We start from the raw sequence: 19198 nt of genomic DNA, 5'->3' as shown, positions 1-19198 counted from the left end.
AAGGGGACGACAGAGGACGAGATGGTTGGACAGTGTTCTCGAAGCTACCAGCATGAGTTTGGCTAAACTGCGGGAGGCAGTGGAAGACAGGAGTGCCTGGCATGCTCTGGTCCATGGGGTCACGAAGAGTCGGACACGACTAAAAGACTAAACAACAACAAACAAAGGGGGAGGCATTGTTGGCGAGCAGAGCAAGCAGGAGTGACAGTCCATCTCTCTCTCTCTCTCTCTCTCTCTCTCTCTCTCTGTGTGTGTGTGTGTAGATTGATAGGTCAATAGATCAATAAATAGATATGAGAGAGATTTAACATGAAAAAGATAACATGAGCATCTGTGACAATGTACATGCCTGGCTGGCCAGTTACTAACTACAGTGGTGCCTCACAAGACGAAAAGAATCCGTTCCGCGAGTCTCTTCGTGTAGCGGTTTTTTCGTCTTGCGAAGCAAGCCCATTAGCAGCTTAGCGGATTAGCGCTATTAGTGGCTTAGCGGCTTTTAGCGGATAAGCGGATAAGCGGATAAGTGGCTTAGCGGCTTAGAAAAAGGGGGGAAAAGGGGGGAAAGTCGGAAAAACTCGCAAGACATTTTCGTCTGGCAAAGCAAGCCCATAGGGAAATTCGTCTTGCGAAGCACCTCCAAAACGGAAAACCCTTTCGTCTAGCGCGTTTTCCGTCTTGCGAGGCATTCGTCTTGCGGTTCACCACTGTATAACATCTTTTGGAAAATGAGGTAGGAAGGTAGGAAATGACCAGTATTGGCCCCCGGATGCCCTGATTTGCTCCTGTTGGCCCTGGTGCTGATGAGGGACTTTTATGCTGATGCCCTCTCGGTAGTCAGCTGGAGGCCTTGCCCCAGGCTGTGCCACTTGGATTAACCGTAGATCATCACAATAGGGGGAAAAAGGAAATATGTTCATTATATAATGAATGAGGTGAGGAACAAAAGAAACCCACTTAAGGATAAATGGATTCAAAAATGAAAATCTAGCAATCACCCCAAGAAATAAAATCATTGCTAAGTACAGTTCAACAAGTTACATATCTAAATTTAAAACCCCACTACAGGATTTGTTTTTATCAGTAACTACTAAAAAGAACAAGAAAGGAAATGTACAAAGCCAAGTAAAAACTAATTGAAACAACTAAATCAGTGGAGTCTTTTACATCTGCCATATATGCCAGCAACCTGTCTTTATCTCTTGACATCCTTACTAAAGAGCATAAAGTATATCTCACTGGTGGAGAATCTGCAGTCCTCTGACGCTGTTGTACTCCAACTCCTATCAGTCCCACTCGGCATGGCCAGTGGTCAGGGGTGATGCATCTTGGAATCCAGAAACTTCTGGAGGGCAATGCAAGTTCTCTACCCATGGTCAGTATTTTGACTAATCAGTACAATAATAACAACAACAGATCAGCATGAATTTTCTGCTCCAAAGCCTTGTGTGTAAACAAAAAGCTTACACCAATGGTAAGGGATGTTCCTTGATACTAAAAAGAAAGTCATGCCCTCTGAGAATTATTATTAAGCCAGCATCTCTCCTCCTTAATTCTGAAAGCTTGGGTGCCTTCCAAATGTTCCAGGCCTGCCCCACATTTTCAGTCTGCAGCACCTGAACAGTTATTCAAATAGAAATAATGCCATGTGACATATTTTTTAAACAAATGCACCAAGAGTCAAGAACACAAACTGCAAATGTTTTGAATGCAATTGGAATCATAAGAGCATAAGAACACACCCACATACCCACATACACATCCATGCAATGGAAGTAAAATCAGTTCCAGACTACATGAGGTGCCCCTTAGGGAAAAACTATCATACCTGTGTGTTTTCCTCTGCAGAACAAAAATGGGCGAGGTTTTTATTACCAGGAAATGAGCAAAGGGGAAAAGGGTTAATATTTCCCCCCATTGTACTGCAAGTCCTATCATATTCAAGCCCTCCATCCCAGGTTGCTATTAAAAGTTCTATCACCTCTGTGCAGACAGTACATAAATTGCAGAAAATCAGAAGGAGATCATTCTTAGCTATTGTTTTTAGAAGGCTACCAGGGTTTGGGAGCTGGATGTGATTTGGCTAAAGTTGTTAGGCTCATGAATTTCATTAAGGGCCTTTCTACTTTTTTTCTCCATATAAATTCATGGCCTGTCCTGGACACAATAGAAATAAACATGCTGGTAGTTTCAGCACCACAGACAGTTCCAAGTGAGCAAACTGTTCCAAGGAAGGCTGAGAGCTGGGAACTTACAAGTCTCTGCTTCCAGTGTTGCTGAACTGATAGTTCCTTCCAACCTCCCCATGAAAATGGAACCCAGGTGGATACTCTGGGAGGGGGAACTAGCAGATTGCAAGGATTCCCCTACTGTGTAAACTCCCTGACCAGATATTCAACTTTCAGAACCCTTAGACCCTTCTGCTTTTAATGCTGCAAAGAACTAGTTCTGACTGTGAGTGCACAGCTCACAGGTCCTGATAGACAAGATGGGGAGCCTATGGCCCTGTTGATTAACCATTGGCCAGGGCTTGGTAGGAGTTGCCATCCTACTGCATCAGGAGAGCTGCAGGTTCCCCACTCCTAATAGGCTAGAACAAGGATGGAGAACCTGTGGACCTTTAAATATTGATGGGCCATTGGCCCGGGGCTGGTGGGAGTTGTAGTCTCAGGCACTCATAGGAAACTGGAAGAAACTAATATGCCCATGGAGGAGACTGATGAGGCCGCTTGAAAATGACGATTTCAGAGCAGCATTTATTTCAAGTAACTGGTAACTGTCTGAAGTCCCTTGCCATATAGCCACATCACCACCAATTTTGTTGAGGACTTCCTTGTAAGTAAAAAATGACACATCATTGTCAAGCCACAAGCAAGGAGCCACATGCAGCAACATAATTATCCCCAGCATTTGATGAATTTATTGGACAATATTAAATCAATGAATCCCCAGATCAGTTTAACAAGGGCTACTTTCATAAATGGAAGTGGTGACATCTGTTCTCCAGCAGTTAATTGCAAACAGCTGCTTGCTCTGGGGATGCAATACAGGTATACAGCAACAGCAGGCACTAGTCTTTTCAGATTCAGGGGCCCATGTTAAACCACAATCTGCAAGAGATTGTACCTGGGACTTTTTGCATGCAAAGCAGATTTTCTACCACCAAGCTACAGCCCATTCATTTCAAAGAACATAGGAAGCTGTCTTATACCAAGCCATCTTTTGCTTACTATTGTCTCTCCCAATCCTACCTGGTGATGCCAGGGATTGAACCTGCAAACTTCTGCATGCAAAGCAGATGCTCTACCAATATACTATTCTTATGCTCATTTTAGAACATACCCGCAGGCCTGAAAGAAGGGGTCAGAGATATGTAAAGTGGCTAGTCTGATGATCCAACAACTAACTCCACTTTCAGAACTGATTTCCCTCAGATGAAATGTATTTGAGAGACCATGATCCTAGTTTCTCCTATATATTTTTTACTTGCTGGGGCTTCAGTCAAAACCTGCAGGCTGAAATTGTTGATACTTAGTATATATATCACAGTGCAGTACAGACATGAGTAGTCTGGCAAGACAGCTGGTTGAAAGAAGATGAGCTTTAGGTTTATTACTCCTGGCAAACAAAGCCATTCTAAGTACAAGCTTTTATGAGGAAAAAATGGAGTCATAATAACCTTATGGCACTAACATTAAAGAAGCAGCAGGAAGGAAGTGAAGCCTGAGAGCCAAAACAATCCACATAACCACATGTGGATTGTGTGCATGCACACAAAAGCTTATACCCAGAACAAACTTAGTTGGTCTCTAAGGTGCTACTGGACATTTTTTTTTAATTTTTTAAAATTTAAATCCACATACAGTTACTCAAGAAGGAGTCAGTGAGGGAAGAATAGGTTGTCTTTCTGTCAGGTAACTTATTGCAAGTGTTGTTGCTTCACTCCCAACAGAAATAACTCCATCTTGAGGGATCATCTGAGAAATGTCCATTGTGGCTGCTGAAAAAGTGCTTGCCTGTGATGATGAATCTCCATAGGCTGGGCAAATATGTTCTCTGAGACACAGAGTTATATATTCCTTGCCAGCCCTGACAGTGAGCAGGGAAAACACACGAATTCTCTCTTACATAATGAATGTAGGCTAATGACTCGTGTGGTATAAAGCAGAGAGTTATAGAGGAAAAGTCACTGAAGCTACAGAAAGAAAGAAAAATTGTTGATGGGAGCATTCTCATCTGAGAGAAAATCTACAGCCTGTTTTATGTAAGTTTAGCCAACATGGCTTCTCCCAAAGAACCCTGGGAACTGTAGTCTGGTGATACACTCAGAGTTCATTAGTGATCTCGAAATCTTTTCCACATCATAGCACTAAAGTTGGCAGAGTCCCCCAGGGAGAGGAAATGGGAGTTTGTTTACTTAGCAAGATTTCTATAATGATCAACAAACAAACCTCTAAGCAAGTTTACATGAAACAATATGAAATACTCATTAAGGAAATGCTGATTTAATCAACAGTCTTTGAAAACAACTAGACATAATAAAGTTATCAAAATGTAAGATAAAAGCAACTGTTTAAAAAACAAATATATATAATAAAATTACATGTCTGAATGGGCTGACCTAAACAAAAAAGTTTTCAGCAGGTGTTGAAAGTGATACAATGAAGTGACTGCCTAATATCAACAAGCAAGAACTCCCAGAGAGTAGGCAATTCCACACTAAAAGATCCATTCCTCACATGCATAGAACAGACGTTAACATAACACTTGTAAAAGCCCCAGTTCTGGTTTTAATTGTTTGAAACCAATTTAAGATTGTGGCCCCTTGCTTAAAAACTGCTCACATTCATTCGCTTTCACTCACAATCCTCGGTAAATAACCTTAAGAAGAATAGAATGTAAATGAGTTTCTCAAATCAGAGTACTGTTGCCATCTTGAAGCGCATGCAGTTTGGAGCTCACTTACTGTGAAAGGGAGGAATCCATACTGAAATCTTCGGTATGTGGCCTACGGACATGGGGCAAAAGGAGCGTTAACAGGTCAGGCACACATCAACAGAACATTCAGAGGGTTATTGGACACAACTGGTGGAAATGGACAGGATGGAGTGGTACAAAAGTCTATTGGCACTGCAAGACAGGGCATATTTCTACCTTCCTACCATAGGCAATGACCAAAGAATACTTCAATGGAATAGCATGAGAGCTGCTTCTCCACAGTGCAGTCCCACAACCATCTCAGTTATGAGTGTTCAAAGGTTACTAGGAGTTGGAACAATAATAGAGCCCCTTCCATCACCAAACCAGAGAAGACAGGAGGTGTCAACTTGTGAAAGTATCAGATTGGCCAAATCCACATTGTCCAATCCTAGAGACATGGCTAGAGTAGTTTGTCAGGAGACTATAGGGAAGTATCATGCATGTGGCTAAAGAAGTGCATGCCCCACCCTGAAAGTAAATAGAACTGACTCCCTACCTCAAAGATCCTCCAGATGTAGTTGGACTATAGCTCCTACCAGCGCCTGACCAATGGTCATGTAGGCTGGGTTGATGGGAGTTGTAGTCTAGCAAGATCTGAAGGTCATAGCTGCTGTCCCTGCTATACAAACTCGTCTTGGGACTTCTGAATATCAGACATTGTTAATTTGAACTAGCTAATTTAAAAAGTGGTCTTCATATGTAACCCGAGCGAGGAACCTGTGGCCCTCCAGATGATGTCAGACAACAACTCCCATCATCATCCCTGACCAATGGTTATACACTTTGGGGCTAATGGCGGTTGTAGTCCAGCAAAACATCTGGAGAGACACAGGTTCTCCATCCCTGACCCACCACAAAACATGGAATTTCTGTGACCATAAATGGACATTTGGAAGGAGTAGAAAGTTTGCGTCCATATTCCTTTGTGACTTTTCTAATGAAGAGAGATCTGGGGTATGTGTGTGGACATTCTATTTCAGACGGGACAGAGATGTAAGGGAGACAGGAAGTGTGAGGCTCATGTACTTCCTGCTTCCCCAGAATCTGCCATGTTAGTATCCATTGTCTTTCAAGGAGGCCCAACCCCAAACTGGGCTGAGGTAGAGTTGACTGTGGAATTAATTTGTCTGATTCTATGTTCTTCACTAGAAACTGGAAGAGGGGTAGAATAAAAGCTTCTGAATTTTGATGTTCAGCATGAGCAGGGCACATCACTTGCACAACTACTGATACCAGTAGTCATATCAGCAACACAGAGAGACAGAAGGGAGTGCTCATCAGCTGCAGGATCTGATGACTGCCAGAAGATTCTGCACATTCTAATCCCCAATGAAGGTAGTAGAAGAGTACTACTGAAAACTCTGTAGCACTCGTGTGTGTGTGTGTGTGTGTGTGTCTACTCACTGTAGAAATAATCCTCATAGACCAAAGAACTGCTACTGAGAGCTGTCACATTCTTCTGCTAGGTCAGCGTGAGTACAGTAAATATTTTATAACTGTACTATGTTCATTTGGGATTGCTTTGGCTATTGTTCAGGCCTATTGCACTGAAGTTCATATCTCCCTTTTAGTGAAGAACCATGAAACAGAGGGGTGAGGAACCCTTTTCAGCAGTTCAATCAAGTCCAATGGGGCTTTATTCCAAGATTATACCCTGGTGCACTGTTCAGATAACTGGAATCTGTGCACAATCAGTGTGTTTGTGTGCTGGGATGAGAAGCAGAAATCATATCAGCAGGCATCCTTTGGGTGTGTTTCACACACTGGTCATGCCTTGCATATATCAAGAGCCTGTCTATATAAAACTGTTCTGGACACCAGAAGTTCTGCATGCAACTATTGGATCAAGGCATGGTGATCCTTGGGGGGTGGGGTTTGATTGCACAACCAACATTTGCTTGGGAAACTGATTACACACAGCTGATATCTGTGTATGGAGGGTTGTCAAGTTTCGTACACAGAATGCATATTTTATCCTCCTTATATACCATCCATGTGTATAAGAGCATAAGGGATAATTTCAACAAATGGGAGATAAGAGAGTAAGGGAAAGGAAGGAAGAATATGCATCCTTTTCCAGATACAGGCTTAACTGCAGTGGCTTATAACCAATGAAAAGTGGCTTATGGGGAACATGTGGCCTTTCAGATGCAGCTGTGCTGCAACCTCCTTCATTCCCAACCACTGGATATGCTGGTTGGGGCTGATGAGAGTTGGAGTAAACAAAATAAAAATCTGGAGGGCCACAGGTTCCCCATCTCTGGGTTGTGTCAAAGAGGTCACATAAAAGGTGAATTCCAAGAAGGGATTTGACAGAAGGGGTACTGGTCTTTGTATCACAAGGCTGCAGTACCATGTGATTCAATCTCAGGCTTCAGTTTTGAAAGGATATTTATTGTACTTTTTACATTTGCACAGACGTAATAGGAGGATAAGACGATTCTCCCGGTGCATTTCAGCACTTGTTTCCATAGCAATTAGCATTAGACTTGAAAGTGTAATGTGATTATCATACTGCCCTAAGGAGCACTCTTTTCTTTTGTGTTCTGTGTGTTTGGGGTGCCACTTTAACCCCTTCCTCTCACTTGGTTCAACGTTCATGTTGCTTTATTGGCCGAGGGAGCTGGCGTACAGCTTCTGGGTCATGTGGCCAGCATGACTAAGCCGCTTCTGGCGAACCAGAGCAGCACACGGAAACACCGTTTATCTTCCCGCCGGAGCGGTACCTATTTATCTACTTGCACTTTGACATGCTTTCGCACTGCTAGGTTGGCAGGAGCAGGGACCGAGCAACGGGAGCTCACCCCATCACGAGGATTCGAACCACCGACCTTCTGATCGGCAAGTCCTAGGCTCTGTGGTTTAACCCACAGCGCCACCCATGTCCCTATAGAGCTTAGTAGCCACAGTTAACCTTATTTACCATGAATTTGTCTAATGCCCTTTTAAAGCCTTCCAAGTTGCTGGTCATTGCTACTTCATGTAGCACAGTGAGTTGCACAGTTTAACTAAGTGCTGTGTGAAGAGGTCCCTTTAAATCCTCCAACATTCAACTTCATTGGATCTAGTTCTAGTATTATCAGAGAGGTACGAAAACTTTAATCATGCCATCCTTGACCAACAAGGTTCTTGTCTCTGATCGCTCATGTCAGGGTAGTCACAGAAATTGATGAAATAATGTTTAGACGGGCAATTAAAATAATAATAATAATAATGGTGGAAGGGCATGGTTCCTCTGCACTAAATGTGCTACTTTTGAAGCAAATATTGAAACACAGGAGTAACTCTCATTAACAGTACAATGGGACTTACTCCTAGGTGTGTACAGGATTGCAAGGTAAGTTGTTGCATTTTTAAGAAAACATTAAATCTGCTGGATGGGGGGCATTCTGCTAGCATGGCTGAGGGTGGGGTTGCACTAAATTTATTCCATGGACATCCATTTTACATCTTACATTATTTATCCACGAGAAAGAGAGAGAGAGAGAGAGAGAGAGAGAGAGAGAGGAATAAGGAAACAGAGACAGGGATAGAGTGATGGACAAGAGATGAATGGACGTAAGAAGAAACCAATATAATCAGAGGAAAGTTTCCATTCCAAATAGTCACAAATAAATGTATGTACTGCATATTTCCCAGTGTGTAAGTTTGACAGCTGCTGACATTGTAGAAAATGTCTACTCTTAATGATATTAAGTAATTTCCAGAGAATTTTTATGGCTGAGGATGCCCCCTAAAGGCAGATCTGCACACACACACACACACACACACAAACATACACACACCCCATTTAAATCAAACTTAGGTGGCTCAAGAAAACTTTGATGTGCATCACATTGAGAAAAATGTACCAGCTTCTTGAATTCAGCTGAGCTCTTCTGACATTCTTAAGATTCCTGCTGGATCAAAGCAAAGGCCTATCTTGTTCAACTCCCTGTCATGGCCAACCAGATTCCCAACAACTGGTATTCAGCAATAGGCCATTACCACCAACTCTATTAAGATGAGACACATTTTTCAAAAGCTATTTTACTTCCCTGAGTTTACTTGTTTAAGAACTTTGTCACCTGCAAAGTCCCAGGACGGGTTACAACCATTTAACCAGATAATGTTAAAATCTAATGAAACAATTTTAAAAATGAAACCAAAAAGAAACAGAGGCTATTTTACAAGAAACTCAAAAGTAAAGAGGCTGGGCTCTCAACAAACTATGTAAACTTCATAATCAGCAGGGCTTTTTTCAACCGGAACTTGCTGGAACTCACTTCCGGCACCTCTCAGGTGAGCACCATTGCCATTCTAAGAGAACAAGGGAGGTGTTCATTATGAGTTCTAGCACCTCTTTTTCTAGATAAATAACACTGATAATCAGGATCCACTTAAAATGAAGATTGTAATGCAATGAAAAACAACAAAAAAGTAATTTTAAGGAGCTTAGTTTTAATCTCCAAATCTTACTGCAGCTGCTAGAAGCTACCCTATGGCCAGGCCAGATGAGAAACACAGCAGAGGTATAGTGGTAAAATTTGAAATGTATAAGCCCATCATAACAGCCCCTGTAGCTGCCCTATCCAAAACTACAGCCCCTGTGGATTTTCCTATTTCCTCTGTGTTGTTCTCTCATGTAGAACCCAAAAGCCTCATTATCACCTCAATCGCATGCCTATGATAATTTGTCACAAACTGTTAGTGAAAAACTTGAAAGCCTCGTTATCACCTCAGTCACTTGCTAGATCAAGACGAGTCTGTCACTGGCAGATGATGTCATAGATCTTGCTATGGAAAACAACATAATCAGAGCTAAGTGCCCCCTTTTCTCCACCACTGCCTCCACCACACTGCTAGTGTACAGTCTTCCTCCAGCTTATCCTGTCCGTTCTCTGGGTACACTTACTTATATACTATGTTTGTTTTATGGCTAAGCAGAAATAATTAAAATAAGAGATCCCTCTATGATATTTTAAATACTAGATGTTTCAAAACTATTTGCTGGTTTATCTGATAAGCAAAGGAAGCTGTGTTGGTGGATAAGAGGGAGAACCTACCCACCTCCCAGCTCACACTTGGCAATACTTGTACAGTGGTACCTTGGTTCTCAAACACCTTGGTACTCAAACAGCTTGGAACCCAAACACTGCCAACTTGGAAGTAAGTGTTCCAGTTTGCAAACTATTTTCAGAAGCTGAACATGCTTCCAATTTGAGTGCAACACTTCCATTTTGAGTATTATGCTGAGGTCTGTCTGTTTTTGCTATTTATTTTGCTTTTTTGTTTTTGTGGCTCTTTTTTGTTTGTTTTGTGTGGAACCCAGTTCAGCTACTGATTGGTTGATTGACTGATTGTGTGATTGCAGTACATTGTTTATTGCTTTCATTTTATGGATCAACGCTCTCGTTAGTTAGTAAAATTCATGTTAAATTGCCGTTTTAAAAATCTGGAATGGATTAATCCATTTTGCATTACTTTCTATGGGAAAGCGCGCCTTCGTTTTGGAACGCTTTGGTTTTGGAACGGACTTCCGGAAAGGATTAAGTTTGAGAACCAAGGTACCACTGTATTACAAGGGTGCTGAACTCTCGGGCCTGGGGACCTAATGTGCCACTCCGGGCCTCTCTACCTGGCTCTCAGAACTCTCCTAAGGCCATACCTTTCACTGGCCTTGCTCCATGGCCCCAGTATTTTTGCCTGGCTGGAGTATGTCCTTAAACTCTGATCATGCATATCCGAATGAAAGATGGTGAAGAACGTGTGTAGATACTTGCCTGCTGTGCAAAGGTAAAATTTACATTGTTTTGCTCTGTCCTCTTGTGCCTCTGCCTCTACCCACCACTGGCATGTAGACACCCACATTCCCAAGAAGGTCACCCAGATGAGAATGCGGCCTTCAAGCTTGTAAAAGAGTCCCCACCCTGCTTTATTTAGGACCAATTAAAATGTTACAAAAATAGCAAGCCAGCTGTTGTGTCCTGATTTTCTTTTCTTCTTAGATATAACTTGCTTTTGCAGGCCCTTTGAAGGTCTATCAAGCAAAAAAATAGGGCTGGAAGAAAGCTAACATTCCCCAGGCATGTAATCTGTTTTTTAAATAAAAATAAAAAGTTGTTTTATGGTATTTTTAGGGTGTCTAGCAGACCCTACTTTTGGAAGGAATGTCTGATTTTATCTCTACCCCTGGCGTAAACCACATTGAAACCATGTGTTCAGAGGATAGGTACAAATAAATTAATATTTCCCCCCATTCTCGTAATAGAAAATAGGCAGCACTAGGGCTCCACCAGGGAAGAAAGATGATACATTTTTTTCAATAAAAAGTACTAATCAGAAAATCAGACCTTCCTAACCGTGATTCACAATGCTCACCATAGACATCATTTCCCAAAAAGGCATTACAGTGGTACCTCAGGTTACATACGCTTCAGGTTACAGACTCCGCTAACCCAGAAATAGTACCTTGGGTTAAGAACTTTGCTTCAGGATGAGAACAGAAATCGCGTGGCGGCAGCAGGAGGCCCCATTAGCTAAAGTGGTGCTTCAGGTTAAGAACAGTTTCAGGTTAAGAACGGACTTCCGGAACGAATTAAGTAGTTAACCCGAGGTACCACTGTATTTAGTTTCAAGTGGGAGTTGTAGGGCAGGAGCAGGGAGTCAGTGCGAAGTGCTGCTGTTCAGGATTCAAGCCTCCCACAAGTTTTCAACTCCCTCCCTCCAAACTATCAGCATTCCATGCCACCTAAACCTGCTCAGTTTTCACTGAACTGTTTTTGGGGTTTCCCCAGAAGTTTCAGCCCCCTCTTTTTCTGTAGCTTCCTTCAAAGAATCCTGGGAACTGTAGTTGCTTTAAGGGTGCTGGAAATTATTATGAGACCCTTGGTCCCCTCTCACAGCTACAATTCCCAGAGCTCTCTGGGAGGGAAAGATTGGTTGTTAAACCACTCTGGGAATTGTAGCTCTCCTAGAATAAAGTCTCTGAGCTGCTTTCGGGACCCTTAAACTACAGTTCTCAGGATTCTCTGGGGGAAACCACAGTGGTTTACAGTGACATGATAGTGCTTTTGGTGTATAGTGAAGATGGCGCCTAAGTTCAGTTTCCCACATTTCCACATCTATTTGATTTATTTTTTTATTTAAAAAAGTCCTTCTGATAATTCACCACGATTTTAGCATGAATTTTTCCTACTGAGTACAGTCATGCATCAGAATTAATACACTTCAGGATAAGTATTTTCGGGTTGCACTCTGTGGCAACCCGGAAGTAACGGAGAGCGTTACATCCGGGTTTCGCCACTTGTGTATGCGCAGACAGTCAAAATGACGTCACGCGCATGCGCGGAAGTGGTAAAACGTGACATGCACATGCGCAGATGTGCAGTCACGTCTTATTTTCTGTTCCTGATGCAAACAGGGCTCCAGAACTGATCCCGTTCACATCCTGAGGTACCACTGTACATCTTTGTTTGCAAGTTTGTCTGATACATATTCCTGCATGTATGCTATTTTCACTGATATATATCTCTTATGCACACATTACCCAAGTAGCATGCATTTTTTTAAACACGCTACTCAGCTGGAGAACTGCAGTACAAATTTCAGAGCAGTGCAGATTGCAAAAGATAGCTGTCTTCTGGTACACATATTGTTTTGGGAAGTATGACTTAGATAGGTTAACCTGTAAGTGTGAATTGAATCAAATTCCTTCTCCCAGGGGCGCTGACTTGCCCGCCACATGGGGGGACACATAATGTGATGCGCCAGGTGATGGGTCCAGCCCCTGCCTAGCACATGAGCGCTTGTGTGCTGGGGGGGGGGACGTGCAGGCGCCCCCACCCCACTGCCAAGATGCTGGTGCTCATGCACTGGGTGAGGAATAGAGAGTACAATGCTTGGCTCCACACTTGGCCTGCTTCTCCCCATCAGGGAGGAAGCATGTGGAGCAGGCCTGAAGGTTTTTTTGAGGGGCCCAGCCCTCTCTTTGAAAATTGGGGGGGGGGCTGAAGACACCCTCAGCCCTCACTACTCAGCGTGCCTGCCTTCTCCATCCCTAGTTTATGGCCACACCTGCTTTTGCCTCACCCACCACTATTGTATGGCCCCCAGAAGTTTGCCCACAAAGGAATGTGGTCCTCAGGCTGATTATTATGTTTATCCCAGTCTGAACTGCTGCCTTCAATTAAAACAACTTCCGGTCTGCTGTGGGAGCTATTATCAAAACTCAGAAAGGCTGAGTAGTAGCTATTTAATCCTTATGGGTTGTGGCACCCAGAAGGCCTGTGTGAACAAACATTACCACTGGTTGTTTTGTTTTCATTCTTTGGGCTTTTATGGCTCCAGAAGCCAGTGATTATTTCCACAAGTGAATGTTGGTATTTCCATGGGCTCCTGTGCGTTCTCATTCAGCATATTGCTCCAGGGACATGCTGTTTGTTGGTAAACAGGTGGCCCTAAGCCAATTTGGAAAGAGAGAGAGAGAGAGAGGAGTGTCTCAGGGGCAACTGAACAGCAAATATGAAGCCTTGATGAAAAGAGACACTGGGGAGTTTGCAGGAATCAGGGACACAGTAAAAGAAAGAGAATGATTCACTAAGGAAACAGGTAAGTGAACTTTTAATTACCAGTAGCTGAACACACAAGCTTGTTTTGTAAATCAGATTTGTTTCTGTATTTTTTCCTGACATATTTTGTGTGTGTCTTTCGTGTGCTTGGTTTTTGTTAACAACAAAATAATACCCCTCCTGTGGTTTCCAGCAACTACAAACCCTCCAAGTGTCCCTATTTTCCAGGCGCATTCCTGATTTAGAGAAACTGTCCCAGTTTCTGATTAGAGCCCGGAATGTCCCACTTTCCCTTAGGATGTTCCTATTTTCATTGGAGAAATGTTGGAGGATATGGCGTTATCTGACCCCCGAGCCGTCTGAAGGCATTCCTGTATAGGGAAGTTTTTTAAAAAAATGTTTAATGTTTTATTATGTTTTTATACGTTGAAAGCTGCCCAGAGTGGTTGGGACAACCCAGTAAGATGTGTGGGATTTGAATATGGATATAGAACATAGTGTTGCATGCCAGCCCAATCCCTGAGAGGTGAGAGGTTCCAGGTGCCCACCCTGGCTTTGTGTTACCTTTTGGTAATGAGAAACAGTGCAGACTGTGATGTCTTCTGGTTTATGGTTAATTTACATGCATATACAGTCATACCTCGGGTTACAGCCGCTTCAGGTTGCGTTTTTTCGGGTTGTGCACCGTTCCGAACCCGGAAGTACCGGAACAGGTTACTTCCAGGTTTGGGCACTTTGCGCATGCGCAGAAGTGCTGAATCACGACCTGCACATGTGCAGATGTGGCGCTGCAAGTTGTGAACACTGCGGTTTGCGAGTGTGCCTGCCGCACAGATTACGTTCTCAACCCGAGTGTCCACTGTATATCCTGAGCTTATGATGGAGGGGTTCACAGCATCAAAACCCCAAAAGGGTCTAGCTTCTCCCATAGCTGCTGCCTGCTTTCAAGCAGAAATAAGCCATGCCTCTCTGTGCCTTTCCAGTCTGCAGGTTTTTCCTTTAGGCCACATTACAGCAAACTCTGCCCTCAGATCACGGCTTTTTCTTTCTAACCCTTTAAGAGATGGAGGAGGAGTCCTACTCATTTGCCATCTGGCCCAGAGCCTCCCCCCTCTTTTGCTTTCTTAATGATCCATCAACTTTCTCTTAACACTTGCTGGGTCTAGGGGTTGCTTTACACTCAGTTTAATTCCCCAAGCCTTAATGAAATTCCAACACCTTCTGGATCCAGGGAGTCTGCCACCCACAAACTCATAACAATATTCATCAGGGTTAGTAGCCATAGATAGCCTTATCCTCCAGTAATTTATCTAATCCTCTTTTAAAGCCATCCAAGTTGATGACCATCACAGCCTCATGTGGGAGCAAGTTCCGCTGTTAAACTATGCAAAGTGTGAAGTCATGATTCCTTTTATCCATCCCAAATCTTCCAACATTCATTATCATTGGATGTTCATGAGTTCCAGTGTAGGGAGAGAGGGAGAAAAACTTTTCTCAGTTCACTGTCTCCATGTCATGCATGATTCTATGCATATTTATCATGAGGCTGGGGAGCAGCAGCAGTTGGCAACAATGGCAGTGAAGGGATAAATCCAGGTCCACCTCCTTTAGCCAAGGGGTAAAATATATGGAGCTGGCACTGTCATGGAGTCCTGGATAGTTAGCTAAATATCCATCTGAGACCAGGGTTGCATCTTCTGTCCATCACATTCAGCTCCAAATCTCTGCCAAGGAGCAAGGCTTCTGACAGCCAAATAAATGAATGCCGAATTAAGCAGGCATGAATGCATTTATTTGACATCTGCTAGTAGGAGGGGACACGGGTGGCACTGTGGTCTAAACCACAGAGCCTAGGACTTGCCGATCAGAAGGTCGGCAGTTCAAATCCCCTCAACAGGGTGAGCTCCCGTTGCTCGGTCCCTGCTCCTGCCAACCTAGCAGTTAGAAAGCACATCAAAGTGCAAGTAGATCAATAGGTACTGCTCCAGCAGGAAGGTAAACGGTGTTTCCGTGCACTGCTCTGGTTTGCCAGAAGCGGCTTAGTCATGCTGGCCACATGACTCGGAAGCTGTACACCGGCTCCCTCGGCCAGTAAAACGAGATGAGTGCCGCAACCCCAGAGTCATCCGTGACTGGAACTAATGGTCAGGGATCCCTTTACCTTTAGTAGGAGGGGTGACATAAAGAAGTATGCAAAGCTCCCTCCCTTCTCTTAACTTCTCTTATGTGTGTAATATTGACTAGTTTGCCCACATGAGCTGTATCCCAAAATCTTTATTATTCAATCTTCTAATGTAAGACTGGCCAGTTATGTTAGGATCGTCCCACTCTCATGTAGGACCCTGGTAGAGACACATGCCCGACTGGCATGTTCTCTCCCTCCTGGTCAATCGTTTGAGAGCTTCAAAAGCTTTCTTCAGCCTGAACATCACAGCGACCAATGCCAACAGACACCGGCACACTTACAATCCTGCAGAGTATTAGCGGTTCGCGTACCAGACTCAATAGCCCAGCATTTTGGCTAATCTACTTTTATTTACATATAACACACTTGGAGCATTCTGACTTAGCTCCACACCGTCATGTGATAAACAACAATCTCATGACTGCAAACATGGGGCAAGAATCCTAACATCCTCCCCCGATTAATGAACCGTGTTGTAGTCATCAGTGTAACTGCAACAACCATACAGATGTCATACACATACACTAGGTCATCTGTTCCACCCTTGGAACTACCTGCAACTGGATTAGCCTTGGGCCTTACCATCTTGCACTTTTGACTAGTCTTGGCGTCATAGCTCTTCTGACTATCCAGAGGTTTCACACCTGGCTTTGTTGGGACTCAATCCTAACAAGTTCCCCCCGCTCCTCAAATTATATCACAGTGTAAAACAAGCATACAACAAGTACATGCTGCAATATGAGCAATAGTAATGTCCAGTCAGTAAAGCATGACACTCTTAATCTCAGAGTTATGGATTCAAGCCCCACATTGGACTGAAGATTCCTGCATTGCAGGGGGTTGAACTAGGTGATCCACGTGGTCCCTCCCAACTCTATAATTCTGTGATGATATGATTACAGGCCTACGTCTACTCACATCACTTTTAATCTTCTTGCCAATTAACCCAATAAAGCATGGATCCCCACAGGTGTACCGCCTTAGTCACCTACCAGCCAGTATGCACACAAAAATAGCTGGGCCATGTGGCACCTAGAGCACAGTGTTCCAAACTACAAGACTTTGCCTTGTTAGTGAAATTGCACAGGTGGCCAAGAGATCTATCCGAGATCCAAGAATGTTAGATTGCTCCTAAGTGGCTCTGTACACTGAGCACCCCCTGCCCTGGCTTCTTTTGAGTTATTAAAACTTAATTCAGTCACTGCCTAGCCATTGTGAAAGGGGAGGGAAAATCCCCTGGAGGAAAGAGATGAATGAAAATTAAAGAGCACCTGACAGATTCAGGGCCATTATGCAAGCCTCCGTAAAACACAGTGTGTCAAATCACCCAGGGAGGTGATGACCAAACTACAAAGTGCCCCTGCGACAGCCAAGTGAAGGAAATGGGAGCAGTGAGATAGAAATTACCAATTACATCTCCCTAATCTTGTTTTGCAGCTAAAGTGGCATTTCGGAGACTGGCGACCTGCCCACTTCCCTCAGCCCTGCAGGATGCCAAGCAGGAAGGAAAGTGCTTCTCAGGCTGCAGGACATCTTGTTGACAAAACGGGGCTGGAGAGAAGCAGAGCGATACTTGCCAGCCATTTGGACCACCAAATTACAGTCAAAGCATTACACCTGTGGCGTGAATATAGAGGTTTCTGTAATCCTACCTCTGATCATTGGCAATGCTGAATGCTCTCCTGGGAGACGTGCTAATTGTTCCCGTTCCTCCACCCCTCCCAATTTTCCTCCTTCAAGGAAAATTAGCTTCTGCAGGAAAGGTGAGATAAGCACAGATAAGACAACACAGAGAGAGGCAACCATGAGTACTGCAAGGTAGAGGAAGCTGAAGAGTGTCATAGCTTCCATTCAGTGAAGAACTTGAACCCATGGTGCAGCTTCTACCAAAATGGTTATGCAACACATAGGCAAAACACTGTTCAAAGGCACAGCTGGTGCTACACATAACAACACAAGCAAAGAAGCTGATCCAACTATGACACAAACCTTGCAACTCTGTTATAAGAGAAAGGGGTGGGCTCAACTTAACATTGTAAGCGGTTCTGATTCTTACACTGGAGAAGCAACCTACAACTTTGCCGACAAAGCTGAGCATGCCCCTGTCTGTTCACACCTGCATTGCTGCCTCCATGACCTGGGTGATGGAGGAGGCACAACTGCCTCCTCAGAGGTAGATGGGACAGGTGGGGTAACCTCCTCCCCCTAGAGAGGAGAGGCCGGCCATAGTTTCTGACAACTCTGAAGGTGGAGTTGGTGGTGTGATAGGCAAAGTGGAAGAGCCAGAACATGCCTCCAACAGCTCCAAAGGCAGAGCCCTGGATCCCGACCTGGAGTTTTCTGTTGGTCACTCCTCCTGACCCAGCCAGCCCCCCTGCTCGGGTCTCATGTCAAAGGGGATCCTAAAGACCCTGGCACCTCTCTTTGTCTGTTGTGTATATTTGCAGAGATATTGGCTTACCTTACATTGCTGTTGTAAGGATTACTGAGAAATGCAGTAATGATGCATTATCATAATCATCAACCACTATTAGATCCATTTCAGTCCGGTTTCCGTCCTGGTTTTGGGACGGAGACGGCTCTGGTTGCCCTAACAGATGATCTCCGTAGACAACTGGATCGAGGCGGGTCAGGACTGCTGATCCTTTTAGATTTGTCAGCAGCCTTTGACATGGTCGATCATGATTTTCTGGACCACCGCCTCACAGACATGGGGATACAGGGCATAGCCCGTAACTGGTTGTGCTCTTTTATCTCTGGTCGGGGACAGAGGGTGGCACTAGGGAGGGAAATGTCGTCGCGCCACTCCTTGGTGTGTGGAGTGCCGCAGGGCGCAATTCTCTCCCCGATGCTTTTTAACATCTTTATGCGCCCCCTTGCCCAGATTATCCGGAGCTTTGGACTGGGCTGTCACCAATATGCTGATGACACTCAGCTCTATCTGCTGATGGATGGCCACACCGACTCGACCCCAAACACACTGACCAGATGCTTGGAAGCTGTGGCTGGATGGTTTCGTGGGAGCCGATTGAAACTAAATCCTTCAAAGACAGAGGTCCTATGGCTAGGTCAGGATGGCATGGGGATGAGGGACCAACTCCCTTCTCTTGCGGGGGCCCAATTAGTGCCATTGCCTTCCGTTAAGAGTTTGGGTGTAAACCTTGACGCCTCCCTTTCCATGGAGGTGCAGGTTACAGCAACAGCCAAGGAGACATTTTTCCACCTTCACCGCATCAAGCAGTTGGTCCCTTACCTTTCCCGCCCCAACTTGGCCACAGTGATCCATGCGACGGTCATCTCCAGGCTTGACTACTGTAATTCGCTCTATGCGGGGCTGCCCTTGAAGCTGTCCCAGAAACTCCAGCGGGTGCAGAATGCTGCAGCGAGGCTCCTCACGGGGTCTCTGCCATGGGAGCATATTCACCCAGTGCTTTTCCAGCTGCACTGGCTCCCGGTGGAGTACAGGGTCAGATTTAAGGTGCTGCTT

General features: G+C 44.3%; 1 protein-coding gene across 9 annotated transcripts in view; it reads right to left on the bottom strand.

Annotated features, from left to right (window-relative positions):
- KCNT1 (potassium sodium-activated channel subfamily T member 1) overlaps positions 1-19198 on the bottom strand; it is a 208940-nt gene that overhangs the window by 82060 nt on the left and 107682 nt on the right. For 2 of the 9 annotated variants that reach the window (XM_081847474.1, XM_081847476.1), the window contains exon 2: positions 4964-5005. The exons of the other annotated variants lie outside the window; for them this stretch is intronic. In XM_081847474.1, the coding sequence (XP_081703600.1) occupies positions 4964-5005 (42 nt within the window). The remainder of the gene's footprint in view (positions 1-4963; positions 5006-19198) is intronic. 9 annotated transcript variants of the gene reach the window in all.

This window comes from Podarcis erhardii (genome assembly GCF_964252035.2).
Source record: "Podarcis erhardii genome assembly, chromosome: Z".
Lineage (NCBI taxonomy): Eukaryota > Metazoa > Chordata > Lepidosauria > Squamata > Lacertidae > Podarcis > Podarcis erhardii.
Note: the sequence above shows the minus strand (reverse complement) of the source record. Positions and strands in the feature narration are given on the sequence as shown.